This window comes from Python bivittatus, unplaced genomic scaffold, assembly GCF_059951505.1.
Source record: "Python bivittatus isolate LINGU-HERP-01145 unplaced genomic scaffold, Pbiv_v1 ctg000580_np1212, whole genome shotgun sequence".
Taxonomy (NCBI): domain Eukaryota; kingdom Metazoa; phylum Chordata; class Lepidosauria; order Squamata; family Pythonidae; genus Python; species Python bivittatus.
Genome location: NW_028277087.1, coordinates 9,183,824 through 9,199,897, shown reverse-complemented (window position 1 = coordinate 9,199,897; position 16,074 = coordinate 9,183,824). Strand labels below are relative to the sequence as shown.

The following is a 16,074-nucleotide window of genomic DNA, read 5'->3' as shown; positions in this document are numbered from 1 at the left end:
ATGTTCATCTCCTGCTTTTTAGCCCAGAATTACACAACACTCTCTTTGGAGTCCTTGGTGCTCTCTGAGCTTGGTTGTTTGCTTGCAGACGTTTCAGTACCTGACAAGGTAACATCTTCAGTGCACATCATCATGGCACCGATGATGTTACCTAGTCGGGTAATGAAATGTCTGCAAGTAAACAACCAAGCTCAGAGAGCACCAAGGACTCCACAGTTCAAACATGAGCTACATATGTTCTCTTCTATTGAAACATTCTCTTTGTCAAATTCTTTTAGGGACATTGGCCAAATGTCAGAATGAGGGGCAACTTCAGAAAAAAAGTGTAAGAGGGCTTGGAGGTAAGGCTTCTCTAGGGTAAATGTTGCATCTCACGCCTGGAATTTCAGCAGGGTTGGAGGCGGACTGCAATCTTTTAATGGGAGCCTTCTCTGTGACTTTCCACGGCTTCGTTAAAAAAGAGAAAACAAGAATACTGTTTGGTACCCTGAGAAGCCTTCCATTAGGAAAACCTCCCCCTGAGTCTCTGGAGGAAAGGCTAACCAGGCCAGGAACCCAGATGCTACTCCAGGGCACAGCTGCTTATGACCAATGCCTGTTTGTGAGGAACCAGTTATGGCAATGAATGTGGCTTCAAAGAAAGGAAATGGGGAATAGATGGTAGAAGGCAAGAGAGAAAGCCTTGCACTGGAACAGGAGTGGGTAAACTGGCTCATGCGGTCCCCAGACCCCTTTTCAGGCTCTGGGTGCCCCCCTCCCCATTAGACTGCCAGAACTTGCAGGTAGAAAAAGCATGAAAAGCTATCAAAATAGATTTGTTAAGCTTCCACAAGGCTTAACACCCCTATTGTACTTAAACTGCCCCCCAAAACAAAACTAATGTCCAAACACGTTAGCCCCATCCCTTCGAGCAGCCTCCCCCACCTGGTGCCATCCAGATGTGTTGGGTTTCAAATCCCTGACTAGGTATTATGGAAGTTGAAGCCAACCCATCCAGAAGGCACCAGACCACTCTAAATATCTTCACGATCCATTCAGCCTGGCACATCCCATTCTCTGAGGCACCCTAGTCACATTTATCATTTATCATCTCCTTAGTTTGCATCGATTAAAGCTTAGCGTGCATCGATTAAACAATGTCACCTGGAGGGACACAGGAAGCAGGCCTTCTCTGTCACAGCACCTGCCCTGTTTAGGTAAGCCCTTAAAACTGGCTCTGTCCCCACGCCCTGGGTCAAAATGAGCAGTAGACCTCTTATGGGATGTTTTGGGTGTTTTATTGATTGTTGATTTTCTCCACACTTTCCTTTGAATTATATTTTCTAGCATTTTTTTAAGAGTCATGGGGTGGCCTATCAATCAATCAATCAATCAAATAAATAAGCAAGCAACCATCAACTAGCCTCCCTGTGGAATGCATGCATACCTTGTGGAACCCGGTGCCACGAGAGGTAGCAGTGGGGAATAGATGGCTTGGAAAAGAAGGAAGAGGGGAGGAGGGGCAAATCCACCAAGAGTTCAATGGTTTAATAGACCCTCCATACGCCATATGATATAGCGGACCTATCTGGCCCAAGGATCAGCATATCTACATACACACATTTATTAAAATTGTGTGCTATTCTACATGCGAAGGATAAGAATGGATGAGTTTCTGCCTTCATGCCCACTTTTTTTTTTTTGGTGCCTTCAAGTCAATTTTGACTCCTGGTGACTGCCTGGACAAGTCCCTGCAGTTTTCTTGGCAAGGTTTTTTGGAAGTGGTTTGCCATTGCCTGCTTCCTGGGGCTGAGAATGAGTGACTGGCCCAAGGTCACCCAGTTGGCTTCGTGCCTAAGGCAGGACTAGAACTCACAGTCTCCCAGTTTCTAGCCTGATGCCTTAATTACTACACCAAACTGGCGTTCTCATACCCACCTTAGGAAGCCCCAATAGAAGATCTAGGTGGCTAGTCACTATGAGAAGCAGTAGGCCTGTGTGGGGAGATCTAGCCTCTTCTTCTTATAAAGACTGAAGTCAGGTTGAACCATGATAGCTTAACTCAATGTTTCTCAATCTTGGCAAATTTAAGATATGTGGACTTCAACTCCCAGAATTCCCCAGCCAGCATTCCATTTCGCCTCTTCCCCTGCTCCTACTTATGGGCTTTCTGGAAACATCCAGTTGGCCAGGGTGAGAAGCAGGAGTGTTGGATTGAAGTATTCTGCTTACATCCCCTAAACCTCCAGCTTGAGCAATGGTTGAGTCCCTTCCTAAGTACTGTACTTTTTGGAAGCAGCGTGACCAGCAGCCAACAGATGAACAATGAAGGGAAAAAATGCACAAAACAGACACACAAAGAGACACTGAAGTGGAGACTTGCTTGGAGTTCTAAAACATTCACACGCAGCAGAAACATTTCGTCGGCACGATTCAACCCAAACCTCTTTCGACCTCTCTGGGGAAAAAAATGATTAAAGAAAGAAGTTCTAAACAGATATGCAAAATAATATCACAGTTTACATAGTAGCATCTTCCATACACCCTCTCTGCCTCTGCACTCTAGGGTCCTGCCTCTTTTATCTGCTGGCTAGCTTGCTGCCTCCAGAATTCACCTCAAAAGGTTGCTTAGAAGCAGTCATTCTTCTCAAGAGACTGACAAAGGCGGTGGTGCATCAGCCAGGCTGTTCCATTGCACGAAGACATGGGAGGAATCGTCAGTCCTCCACTTAGTCAAGAATGTTCCAGTTGTTCCATTTTGATTTGATTGTCTCAGTCTCACACCTGCTCCAGCTAGGAGGATATCTGGAGTGTCAACCAATTTTGCCAGTCATCCAGGAGCTTAGGGGTAAGAGGCATCCAGATGGAAATCCAGAATCTCAGAATCCCTTGATCCAGAGGAGCACAAATGTTTTGTTTATGTCTTGCTTTGGACCCTCCTGCATATATTTAGGATTTTCAGAGCATGCACTTTGGAAGAGCTTGGCTTAGCTGCCTGCAATTCTGAAAAACTCAGCTGCTGCATCTCCTCTTGAAGCTTAAAGGTTGTATCTGTACTCCGCAAGTTGTGAAGTTTCTGGAACAGGATCAGTGTGGATTTTGGACTCTACAAGTTGACCACAGAAGAATGATGACTGTTTTAAGCCTCCTAAGATATTCTTGAGCCAGAATAATCTCTTAAGCTTTTCCCTCAAGCATATCAAAAATTTAAGGAGGGAAAACTTCAGCCTAAGAAAAGACAACTCAGTTCTGGTATCTGGATCTGTCCAACAACTAGGGCATTTTGCTCTGGGTAAGTTGGAGAAGGCAGGGAGGCCAGTCCATCTGTGGCTATCTCTGCTCTTACAAATGTGCTTCTAGAGCAACCCCTGAATGAGCTGGAACTGTCCAAAGTGCTGAAGTTGTCTGCCGTTGAACATTTCTATCCTCCCTCAAGCATCTACAGGCTCCAGCTTTGAGCAGATCACCACCCTTTTTGCTAGCAGATGTTGTCGGCTTCTTAACGTAAACCATTCTGGGAATAAACGAAGCTGAAATGTGCATGGTTCAGCTAGGAATATAAAGAGGAATATGGTAGAGGGAGCATCCATCTCTGATTTCAACAAGTCCCACTTCTTTCTGAACAATTCAGCCTGCACTGCAGAGTCGTTGCGCACTAATGGCTCTGAGCCTCCAACCCCCCCATATTTGGTGGATGCCTGGCTGGTCCCACTCTTCTTTGCCATTCTGATGTTAGTTGGGCTAGTGGGCAACTCTCTGGTAATCTATGTCATCATCAGACACAAGCCAATGAGGACAGTGACCAACTACTACATTGGTAAGATGGGTTGGAGACTTTCAGGTGGGGCAGGGCTGGAATAGAGGAGGTGCTTTTAAACTGGGGCCAACAACTAAATGAGATAGAGAGGTTTCATGTGATAGGAAGTTATATGGTGATCACCAGCTACCCCAGCTTCGTTAAGCCTGAACATGGGAGTTGTAGTACAACAGTACCACAGTTGTAGTACAACTGTGGAGGGCACAGTTTGGAGAAGGCTGAGCTAAAATTGATGTTCATAATCATACCTCTTTATCCTCCAATTAGTGCATTAATCATCTGCATTAAAAAGGCTAAATTAACACCAAGCACTTAAACATTAATCATTTATTTATTGGTGTAATATGCCTGCTTGTTAGTATGACATAATGATTTATTTAACACTACCTGGATTTGAAACAAAAGATGTTTTTAACATATTCATGTTCATTAAGTTGCAGCTATGTAACATTTCAAACAGAAGACCTTGCCATCTTTTAACTCTTTTTATATATTTGTTTGTAAAAGTATGGAGAAGAGAGGGTGGAGGAGAGAGCAACTGAACTGAGAATTTAAAGGTAATAAAAACAAGCTGGGCTTTTGCTTTCTACATTGCGGAAAAAAGACTACTGAAAAAGAGCAATGCAAAAAATATAGATTTTCTTAAAGTGATAGTTGGGGTGGGAGTTCTAGCAAATATATCAGGCTCCCCTTTTCACACTTTAATATTCACTTATAGGCACAACCCTGAAACATCCGCCTCCTACAGGTTCTCGTTTATTTCTTATTGTGTTCTGATCTTCTTTTAAATGCACGCTTGGTTCTAAGCCAGCTTGATAAAGGGAGAGACAAAGGCAAATTTCACCCCAGTTTTAAGACCAACCGCCTCTGCTTTGCTTCAACAGCCAACCTGGCTACCACCGACATCATTTTTCTGGTTTGCTGTGTCCCCTTCACTGCAATGCTGTATCCGCTTCCAGGCTGGATCTTTGGAGAATTCCTGTGTAAATTTGTCAATTACATCCAACAGGTGAGCTCTGTCCGAATTTGGAAACTTCTCTCTCTCCAAGTCTCTTTTCTGTAGGAATTTCCAACTAATTCCAAGTGCCGTATCTGAATTCTGGTGTCTCTTTACCAGCTCAGAAATGTAAAACTCTACTTCGTCTTGAAATCAAACCTTCAAACAGTGTCCATGATGAAGATTCTTGTAAAGCCTAACAGCATTATATTTCCGTTTCTGTGCATATGCACGGGAAATAGTGAATGTAGCCTGTAGGTGTATCTGTTGTGAATCATTGCTGTTTGTGTGTGACTGTGAGTGAATCAAATGTCAGTGAGTAATATGTACTATGTGGGTGAATAACGTTTGTGTGTGAGAGAGACAAGATAAATGGAGGTGTACAAGGGAATGATATGTATCCAAATAAAAACAAACAGTATACTATATGAATATTATTATATTATATATTATAGTATAATAATAAATATTATATATATCATATTTATCATATATATTATATATATATTAATTGCACATATTATATAATATTATTATATAATTATATAATGCATAAGTGAATTTGTATGCAAATTGATCAAGTGATTGTAAATGAATTATGCACATACATGTGTGTTTAAATGAATGGGGCTGTATGTATGTGAGTATGGAAATACAATATTGTTTCTATGTGTATATGAATGCAATCCCTCTTTGTGTTTGTAACTAAATAGTATATGGATGAATATCTGCATCTGTGTGAAAAAGTGTAAGTGGAATTGGCTGGGTTCACATATTGCACTAAACTATGGTTAGTCTTAACTAGGTTTTGTTGAATAAGCTACAGTGATCTGGGTTCATACATTGTAGCCCATAAAATATGGTTTACTCATAACAGCTACAACAAGTTGAGCCAAAGCAAACACACTGTGGCTTGGTGCAACATGTGAACTAGGACTGTGTATGTCTGCTAGTTAATATTCAACCTGCACAAGCCCTCCCCCGACTTTGCAGTTTAAGTTTGGTGATTTAGATAATATTGATGAGGATGGAAGTTTGTCTTCTTTGCTGCACTAACCAAAAACATTTTAGATGTTCAAGTTACTAGTCCTCATTAGACCCACTCTGCCCACAAAGATTCTCTGAAAAGCCTAGGGAGTTATAACTGCGTGTAAAAGAGCAGGAATCCTCCGGGTTCAGTTGCTGTTCTAGCTTCTAACTAAGAAGCAGGCAGAAACTTTACATGCAGAAAGTAGTTAATTCACACCTGTTATAAAATAGATCTGATGTGAAACACCTCTCTCTGCCTACCAGTCGGAGCAGTGGGATAAAAGATCAATACTTTCTGGTGTACTATAAAGCAATGTCTTAGGTAATGATAAAGGTGAAAACAGTTACTCAGCCCTGGCCTCCGGCTGCTGCTGTTTAATGCCAGGTCAGTTAAAAACAAGGCCCCCATCATAGGTGACTTGATCACTGAGGAGGGGGCAGACCTGGCATGTATCACTGAGACCTGGCTGGGGCCTGAGGGGGGGGTGCCCCTCTTGGAATTGTGCCCAGCTGGGTTTACGGTGTGGCACCAGCCAAGATACCAGGGCAGGGAGGAGGGGTGGCTGTTGTCATCCGAGAGTCTCTAGTGGCCTTCAGGGGCATTGCTCCACAGGTTTCTGGCTGTGAGACACTGTTTCTTAGGTTGGGCGCCCGCAAACAGTTGGGAGTGCTGCTACTGTACCAGCCTCCCTGCTGCGTGGCAGCCTCCCTGCCTGGGCTGCTGGAGGCTGTCTCGGGGCTGGCGGTGGAGTTCCCCAGGCTTATGGTTCTGGGGGACTTCAACCTGCCATCCCTGGGACGGTCCTCTGAGGCAGCTCGGGAGTTCATGGCTACCATGGCAGCCATGGGGCTGTCTCAAATTGTGCGGGACCCAACCCGAGATAGTGGCCACATGCCGGAATTAGTTTTCTTGTCTGAGCAATGGCAAAGTGATCTGAGGGGAGATGTACAGCTTTCCCCGCTGTCATGGTCAGATCACGCCCTGGTGACCCTGAGTTTCTCCTATGCCACCCCCCTCCACAGGGAGGCAGGACCCATGCGATTGGTCCTGATGGACCCGTCAGGGTTTCAGAGGGAGCTGGGGGATATTCCTGTGGACCGGCTGCACGGTCCAGCGGAGGCCCTGGCTGCTGCCTGGAATAGAGAAGTGGCCGGGGCCTTGGACAGGATTGCGCCTTTGCGACCTCTCTTGCCATGCCGGCCCCGACACTCCCCATGGTTTACGGAGGAGTTGAGGGTGCTGAAGAGGGTTAAGAGACGTCTAGAGCGCTGCTGGAGGAAGACACAGACTGAATCTGACCGAACACATGTTAGAGCCGCTATTAAGGCCTACATTGTGGTGATAAGGGCAGCGAAGCGCCAATACTTCTCCGCCCTTATTGCGTCTGCAGAGTGCCGCCCGGCGGTCCTGTTTGGGATCACCAGGTCCCTCCTTGGTAAGGGGGATGTTGTGGTTCATTTGCAGGGCCGCACGGAGGAATTTGCAGAGGACCTGCAGGATAAAATCGCTCGGATTCCAAATTGGACTCCGAGTGTGGTGCAGGGTCTGGGGAGATACCAGGGGATCGTCTTTGCCTAGTTAGCTGGGAACGGTTTGATCCTGTTGTTCCTGAGGAAATGGACAGGATCCTTCGGTCTGTGAGGGCCACCACATGTCATCTGGACCCATGCCCCTCCTGGCTGGTGAAAGCAGCTCGGGAGGTGACATGTGGTTGGATCCAGGCGATGGTTAAGGCATCCTTGCAGGAGGGAGTGTTTCCAGCACCCTTTAAAGAAGCGTTGGTGCACCCCCTCCTCAAGAAGCCCTCCCTGGATCCTTTCGTCCAGTCTCCCACCTCCCCTTCTTGGGGAAGGTGGTTGAGAAAGTGGTGGCTTCGCAGCTCCAAAGGGTCCTGGAGGAAACGGATTATCTGGACCCTTAGCAGTCAGGTTTCAGGCCCGGCTATGGAACGGAAATGGCATTGGTCGCACTTATGGATGATCTCTGGCAGGAGTGGGATGGTGGTAGTGTGACCATCCTTGCTCTCCTTGATCTCTCAGCGGTGTTCGATACCGTCGACCACGGTATCCTACTGGGACGGCTCAGGGATATGGGGGTGGGCGGCACAGTTCTGTGCTGGTTCACCTCCTTTCTCCGGGGCCGATCCCAATCGGTGGTGATAGGGAGCGAGAGGTCCCATCCTCGGCCCCCCCTTTGTGAGGTGCTGCAGGGTTCGGGTCTCTCTCCGCTCTTTTTCAACATCTATATGAAGCCGCTGGGTGAGAACATCCGTCATCATGGGATGAGGTATCATCAGTATGCTGATGATACTCAACTATATATCTCCACCCCTGGTGAGGTAAGTGATGCCGTGACCGCCCTCTCGCGGTGCCTGGAGGCTGTGAGGGTCTGGATGGGGAACAACAGGCTCCAGCTGAACCCTGGCAAGACGGAGTGGCTGTGGGTTAATGGCTCCTCTGTATCCGGGACGTTGTCATCGTTGGTTCTGGATGGGGTAGCACTGCCCCAGACAGACCCAGTGCGTAATTTGGGGGTCCTCCTGGACTCACGACTCCTGCTCGAAGAGCAGGTGGCAGCCGTGGCCAGGAGGGCTTTTGCACAGCTTCGGGTTGTGCACCAGTTACGCCCTTTCCTGGATCGGGATGCCCTGCGAACAGTCACTCATGCCCTCGTTATCTTCCAGATAGACTACTGCAATGCGCTCTACATGGGGCTACCCTTGAAGAATATCCGGAAGCTTCAGCTGGTTCAGAATGCGGCCGCGCGAGCAATTTTTGGGGCCCAAAGAAGGACCCATATAACACCTCTGCTCCGTGAGCTGCATTGGGTACCGGTTTGCTTCCGGGTCCAATTCAAGGTGTTGGTTATCACCTTTAAAGCCCTACATGGCATGGGGCCAGGTTACCTGAAGGACCGCCTCGCCCCCACGATCTCAACCCGTCCCACCCAATCTCACAGAGAGGGCATGCTTCGGATCCCTGCGGTAAAAGAATTTCGATTAGCGGGGTCCAGGAGGCGGGCCTTCTCTGTTGCGGCCCCCGCCCTTTGGAACATCTTGCCCCCAGAGGTGAGACAGGCCCCCTCACTCCAGACCTTTCGGAAGGACTTGAAGACATGGCTCTGCCATCTGGCCTGGGGCGGGGAGGGAGAATATCAGAAATGGGGTTGGCTGGCCCCTTAGCGGCCTGGTGTGGCCCCTATCGGCCTCTTGGATTTTTTAGCTTTTTTATGTTTCTAATGTTTGGTTTTTATAACTTTTAATTGTATTTATGTTTTTAGTGTGTTGTAAGCTGCCCAGAGTCCCCCATTGTGGGGAGATGGGCGGGGACAAGTTAAATAAATAAATTTAAAAAAAATACAGAGTGGCAGTGGGCAGCCTCCACTGACGGCTGGCAAGTTCACTGTGTCTCTGCGCCAGGCATGACCATATGCTCTAATGATGCCCAGTACACAAGAACGGAGCAAAAGGAGTAAAAAAGTTTAAGATGGTGGTTGTGACTCTGTGACTGAAGACACACCTCTTTTTACATGTGAAAAAAAGGTGAGGTTGTGCAGTCATGACCCCAGGATACCCCTGAAAGGGATATAACCAAATTATTCCTTCCCATAGCAATTTCCTCCCGAGATGCTCTATTTCTTGCAGGAGTAATTCATGATTTATGGTAGCTCTCTGTGGACAATCATGGAAAAGACAAGAGTTTTATGAACTAGGTGCTTGTTTTTCTGCCATTTCAGACCATGCTGGAATTCACTTAGATCGACCGCTGAGGAATGTATAAAAAGCAAAGAAGCTGCATTTGGGCCCTGAGCAAAATGGGAATTTTGGCCTGTCTCTATGCATTGTGAATGCCTATGAGTGAGCTGCAGCTCTTCCCAAAGTTATACCTTAGGTTGATAGAAGAATCACCAAAGTAATGGCAAGCTTTGTAAAGAATTCTTTGGTTTGGCTTCATAGGTCTCAGTGCAAGCCACGTGCGTCACCCTGACCGCCATGAGTGTGGACCGGTGGTACGTGACCGTGTTTCCACTTCGATCCCTGCGACAGCGCACGCCACGAGTCGCTGCAAATGTTAGCATCAGCATTTGGGTTGGTGAGTAGGGGTGGCATCGAGGGCCAGCTAGAATTGTTAAAAAACATCACCACATAACTGAATAGGTCATATATCCTAATGCGGAGGGGAACAAACATCTATTAAAAAGTAATAAAACTAGAGAAAAACATAATAAATCCCTTCGTATTTGCCATATATCATAAGTATTGCCAATAATAAGCCTGTTACCATTCAGATAATACATAAAGTCCTCCCAAATGAAGATTGGTAGAATTGTGGTTCCTGCTTTTAATGTTTCATTATTCTAACCAGGACGTTGGCAAGTCAAGACCGTGTCCGCCACCATGCGATTGAAGCCTTGCCTTTTTTGGGGATGCATGTAAAAAGGGGGCGGGGCTTTGACTGCATGGCTGTGGCCACCATCTTGACTTTCTCGACCCCCTCCCTGCTTCGAACTTTAGAAGCAACCTTTTCTAACATGGCAATTGAAGAAGTCTTGTTAATCCACTGCTCAATTTGTCAGATTATCTAAGTTTTTCCAATGTTGAGCAATGATCGTTTTAGCTGCTAAGATTAAGCAAGCAGTAAATTCCTTATTTTAAGCTTAAGGATCAATGGCATAAATCAATGCAGTAACCCTAACTCTGGGAAGCATTCAACACTGCAACTATTTCTGGAAAATGTGGATTTGGCTAGGAGTCTCTGTATCATATCTTGCAATTCAGCACCGTACTGTAGATCAATCGGGCTGCTTAGTGCACAGTCTCCTTTGAGCCAGACTTAGTCCCTGTGTCTTCATGGGCACATTTCGGCAGTTTCCTGGGTGACAGAACAGAAATGGTATGTTGCTGTCATCTTCTAAGATGCTTTTCAACTGTCCGGGGTATCCCACAGACATAGGATTCTCTGGAAGTTGTGAGGTCCTCAGTGGCAGGGGCTAAACCATTTGCAACACAAGCTCTGTCCTTTTTGTAGGTGTGTTGTGATGCCACACACATACCCAGGGCCAGCTTTGGCTAAGGCTGAGTAGGTACTGGCCTACGGTGCCAAAGCTTAGGGGGCACCAACGCCACCCCTCTTTCCGAATAATTTCAAATGCAGATCTTTGTATCAACAGGAGGCGGTGCTGTCAGTCAATGTGGCCCCGGGTGCCATATACCCTTGTGAATCTTAATACAATAACTGTAGATAAACCATGGATGGATATGGGGGTTGGGCCTCAGTTGCACTCAACCTCCAAAAGGTGCCTTGGAGCACACAAGAGTGCAAACTTAGCATCTGTCTGTAATGCCTTAAAGCAGCTGCTGTTTTTCCCAGGATCCTGTGTGCAATAGCAACTAAGCAATTGAATCCCAAGCTTTGCACAGCTCTAACGGGTATGTGATAGTGTCACCCTAAAGGAATGTGAGCAGCCTTCTCTGACACTTTGGGCAAACTTTGGAACAGGGGGATTCCAGATGCATTCACTGCCCAGAGTTCCTTTTGTTAGATAGGTGGTTATATAATTTTATGAATGAATGAATGAATGAATGAATGAATGAATGAATGAATGAATGAATGAATGAATGAATGGATTGGACTGATTTCTCTTTGTACTGTGCCTTTATTACGTACACCCATTGCTAGACCCTTTGGAAGGAGGTGGGTAATTTGTTCAGTGTATCAGCAAACAGAACCAGTCACTTCCTTGTGAGATGGGCAGTGTCTAAATCTGAAATATAAATAAAAATAAAAATAAAAACAAATAAAAATAAAAATAAAAATAAAAATAAGGCCTCCACAACAGGAGGTGGGGTAGAGATGCCAGCCTTATCCCGGGCCTCTTTCTTCACAGGTTCCTTCATTGTCTCCATCCCGGTGCTGATTTACAACCAGTTAATAGAAGGCTATTGGTTCGGTCCACAAAAGTTCTGCAGCGAGTCCTTCCCCTCTGTGTCCCATGAGAGAGCCTTCATCCTGTACAACTTTTTAGTGGTGTACCTCCTCCCTTTATTGACCATCTTCCTCTGTTATAGTGCTATGCTTTACCAGATGGGACACCCCACTGTGGAGCCAGCTGATAACCACTACCAGGTACTATAAGCTGTACATTGCATCTGGGATAAACTAGAGACGAGGTGAAAGATCTTCATTTTTTTTTAATCGGAGCAACTCTGGGCAAAGATGGAGGGGGAAATGGCTCATAACTATGGGAGAAGGCAGGGTTAGGGACATGGAGAGGCAACAGTGGTGCTGTACACTCCAAAGTTACACACAGCCAGAGAATCTAAACCAATGTGAGTCCTGTCAAAGTTTCAAGAAATAAATGTAAGAGAACTAAAGTCAGGTCCAAGTAACAGAAAAGTCTGTCAAGCATCTACATACAACAGTAATGAGTCTCACAAACAAGAGACATACGTAGTTGTTTTCAAACAAATAACTTTGTACTACAAACTGTAGCTCTTCTACTAATGATTCAGCCAGTACTCATTAAGTCTGATCTGGCTGTAAAGCTTTTTACATGCTTTGAGTTACTCTTGAGTAGACTTTTAGAGCCAGCACATTCTACTAAGCATTCAGTACCTTTCTGACCCTATGAAATACATGACCCAGTAGCAGCACTGTTTATATGGTTTGGGTGGTCATACTAGTGAATCTGAATCACAGTCCTTTTCACTTCTGTGGCAGCTGCCTAAAATTGAAAGTGATTCTTTTCCAAGCAAGATTCTCATCAAGTTCTCTTTAGCAAGATTTACTGAGATGAAGAGGATGGGGTTACTAGAATTCCAGCAGCTGAACTATTTTCCATTGAGAACAATACAGCCTCATGCACATTACAGTGGAGATTTTTCTGATTTTCTTTCTAACATCCTTCCTATGATTTGTTGAAGAGGCAAGTCTCTTCACTGATAACAGAGAAGCTGGCAGCTGGCTGTTTACATAACAGTCTCCTACATTTTTATCAGTCTGGACTTCTACAGTCCTAAGCAGAGGGTTCCAGCTGATAAGGACTGGTTCTGGTCCATGTTTTATGTTAGAACACCACTGATTTGGTACAGAGGACATGGCAGAATCACCTGATCCTTCTTCCTCATTGGGAGAAGCATGGCTGAGGGTAGACTTAAACTTGGACATCCCTAGCTCCAGTCCAACACTTTAATGATAACATACTATCTCTACCTACCTTCCTTCTTCTTCCTCCCTTTCTGTGCTCTAATACAGGTACAGCAACTGGCAGAACTCTCTGAAGCTATGCGAGCCAAGATCTCTCGTATGGTGGCCGTCATAATTGCTCTGTTCACTATCTGCTGGGGTCCAGTGCAGCTTCTGATCCTCTTCCAAGCCTTTGACTCCAGCTTTCGGCACAATTACTATACCTATAAGGTGAAGATTTGGGCTCACTGCATGTCCTATGCCAATTCCTCCCTCAACCCCATTGTCTACGCCTTCATGGGCACTAATTTTCGGAAGGCCTTCAAGAAAGTTTTCCCACTGGCCTTTAAGCAGAGGGTGGGTAGCTCCAACATTAGTGGCCAGCCCAATGTCAACACCGAGATGCAGTTTGTCTTATCAGGAATGTAGGCCTCAAAGAAGTATCTTTGCTAGAAAGTGTTTTGCATTCTAGTGGGCCCTACAGTGCTGTCCTGTGTTTTAGGTGAGGTGGAGAACTTGTGATCGTTCAAATGTCATTGAATTCCACTTGCCAGCAGCCCAGGTAGTGTGACCAGTGGTGAGAGATGCTGTGAGTTGTAGTTCAGCAACAGTCAAGCCCCACATAAGTAAACTCAAGAAACGAGAACCACGTGGACTTCAGAATGGCATCTTTAATGCTAGTCAGGGATAAAAACACAATCTTGAAAACTGTAAAAATAAAGGCAAACTTAGAGCAAACCAATTAAGGCAGGGTCTCTCTGAAATGTTTCTTTTCCACAGTCCCCACCTCTGGACTGGGTTGTCTCTTCTCATACTGCCTCCATAATCTTTCATTTTGTCAAATGGTCAGCCCAGGTTTGCTGTCCCTGGATTAAGGAAACTTGGATCCAATTGCTAGTCAGTCTATGGCTCATGGGCAAATCATGGGCCAGTCATACAAATGCACTCTCTCCCCCACTGCCAGCTCTTCCAAGTTGATCAGATCAGGAAAGCTCACAAAAATAGTAGAAGTCTACTTTATTGAGATTGGCTATAATAACAGAACCTTGAAACTCTGGTAGTGTTTCACCTTCTCTCCCTTTTATACCAGGGAGAGTCCTGACTAACTTGAAAGGAAAAAAAAAACTTTATAAAGTTAGCACCTGGCTCATGTGGGAAAAAACAGAAGTTGCTGCTGAAAAAAAAAATCAGAGCATGTTCCATAAATTCTAGGAGTTTGTGATGTTATGACATCCTTCTCCACTAGATGTCAATATTTCCTAATCAAATTGAACTCCCACTTCAAAACAAAACAACTAGAGAAGTTTTGCATTTTCAGCTGAAATTAAATAACTGGAGTAACTCATTGTTTCCTAGTCAAATGTAACTCCTTTTTAAGATGCTACAAATGTCAAAAAAGGCATTATATTAGGAGTAATGGATGCAGATGGGCTATAGGAATATACCTATTATTTAACACTAGAGGGAAAGAGCTCTTTCAGACGGTTATAAGATATCTTAGTTGATTATCCAAATTTGCTTTATCAGCTGATAATTTGCACATTACTAACGGAGTTGAAGACTAAGGCACAGCTTTCTTGACTCTGGGTGGGGCATTCACGGACCATCTCAGAGGAGATCCTTATGCTTTCTAAACACCCTTAATCCAATTAGCATTTTTTTAAATGTTGCTCAGTGATTTAGGATGCCTTCTGAGCTGGGATCGAATGCACCCTTATTTCACAATATAAGGACCAAATCACATGTAACAGCATCAGAATGTTCTTTTCCCCAAAGCAGGATTCTATGGCAGCGGTGATGAGGAGAGGATTAAATCTCCCCAACTCCCACTTTATACAGTTTTATGGCTGGGCAGAGGTACCTGCGGGATATAGTAAAAAAAAGTCAAGATGGCCAGGGGTGTGCATCACTCACATGGCTCCCTTGAGCACAGGTTGTCACCCCATCTTCCAGATATTTCATGCAAGAGCTTAGATACAGATAAAAATCAATCGGAACTTTGAAGTTCCGATTGATTTTTATCTGTACCTAAGCTCTTGCATGAAATACCTGGAAGATGGGGTGACAACCTGTACTCAAGTTCCGAGTGATTTTTATCTGTATCTAAGCTCTTGCATGGAATACCTGGAAGATGGGGTGACAACCTGCACTCAAGGGCAAGATAGATGATAAACAGAGAGGTTTCTGTGGCATCAAAAAAGTCAAGATCCTGGCCACAACCACAAATGAAACCCCACCTTTTTTTACAGGAGCCAGGTGTGTGCGATGCACATAAAAAATGATTGAGACTTCTATCATGTGGTTGTAGCTGCCATCTTAACTTTTTTGACATCCTCCAAGATGTCTGTGATGAGATATACTTGAGTATAATGGCTGAGTTTTCTTTCTGAAGAGAAAGGCCGCATATAAAGATCTGATAACGTAGCTTGAATTAATGCAGCTTGAGAAGATGGAAATGTCTCCTTTCAGGGATCAGAGAGCTCAACAACAGCTGAGTGTCTCTAAGCCAGCGGGGACAATGTTTTTCTGCAAATCAATGTCCTAATTTTTTTTTTTTCATATATTGATGGAATCAGGTTGGAAACCTCTGAGAAGTCTCAATGAAATCCATCAATCGAAATCTGAACATCTGGAAGGAATTTCAGTTTCAGAGCGTTGTAGATAGAGATTTTGTAAACTGAGGGGGGGGAAACTTTTTTTAAAAAACAAATAATTAATTTTTTTTTACTTAATCTAGTCTTCTCCAAAGAGAACCCTTGTGATATAGTGGCTGAGAAGCTGCACTAAGAGCAAAGAGGTTTTAAGGCACAGAAGCCAGCTGGGTGACCTTGAGCCTAAAACTCCCTTCCAAGCTGGTGGAAAAACAAAACCCCGGATGGCATCATGCATTGATAGTTTCCCTGTAAGGACTAGGGAAAAACAGTGCAAAAGCAAGCAGAACCTGCAACCGTGTAGGACAAATGCTAAGAAGACAAGTACGTCTCCTTCAGCTGTTGGCAGTGCTAACTCGAGATTATAGGAACTAAAGTCCAACACACCGAGACCGAGGAAGGTGCTCTACAGTTTG

At 45.0% G+C, this 16,074-nt stretch overlaps 1 protein-coding gene across 1 annotated transcript; it reads left to right on the top strand.

The window, feature by feature from the left end:
• The first annotated feature begins 3,328 nt into the window (after nt 1–3,328).
• KISS1R (KISS1 receptor) lies at nt 3,329–13,706 on the top strand. The gene is made up of 5 exons (XM_088149924.1): nt 3,329–3,796; nt 4,681–4,805; nt 9,779–9,914; nt 11,710–11,948; nt 13,077–13,706. The coding sequence occupies exons 1-5, from the start codon at nt 3,550–3,552 to the stop codon at nt 13,434–13,436; spliced, it is 1,107 nt and encodes a 368-aa protein (XP_088006050.1). The 5' UTR covers nt 3,329–3,549; the 3' UTR covers nt 13,437–13,706.
• The last annotated feature ends 2,368 nt before the right edge of the window (nt 13,707–16,074 follow it).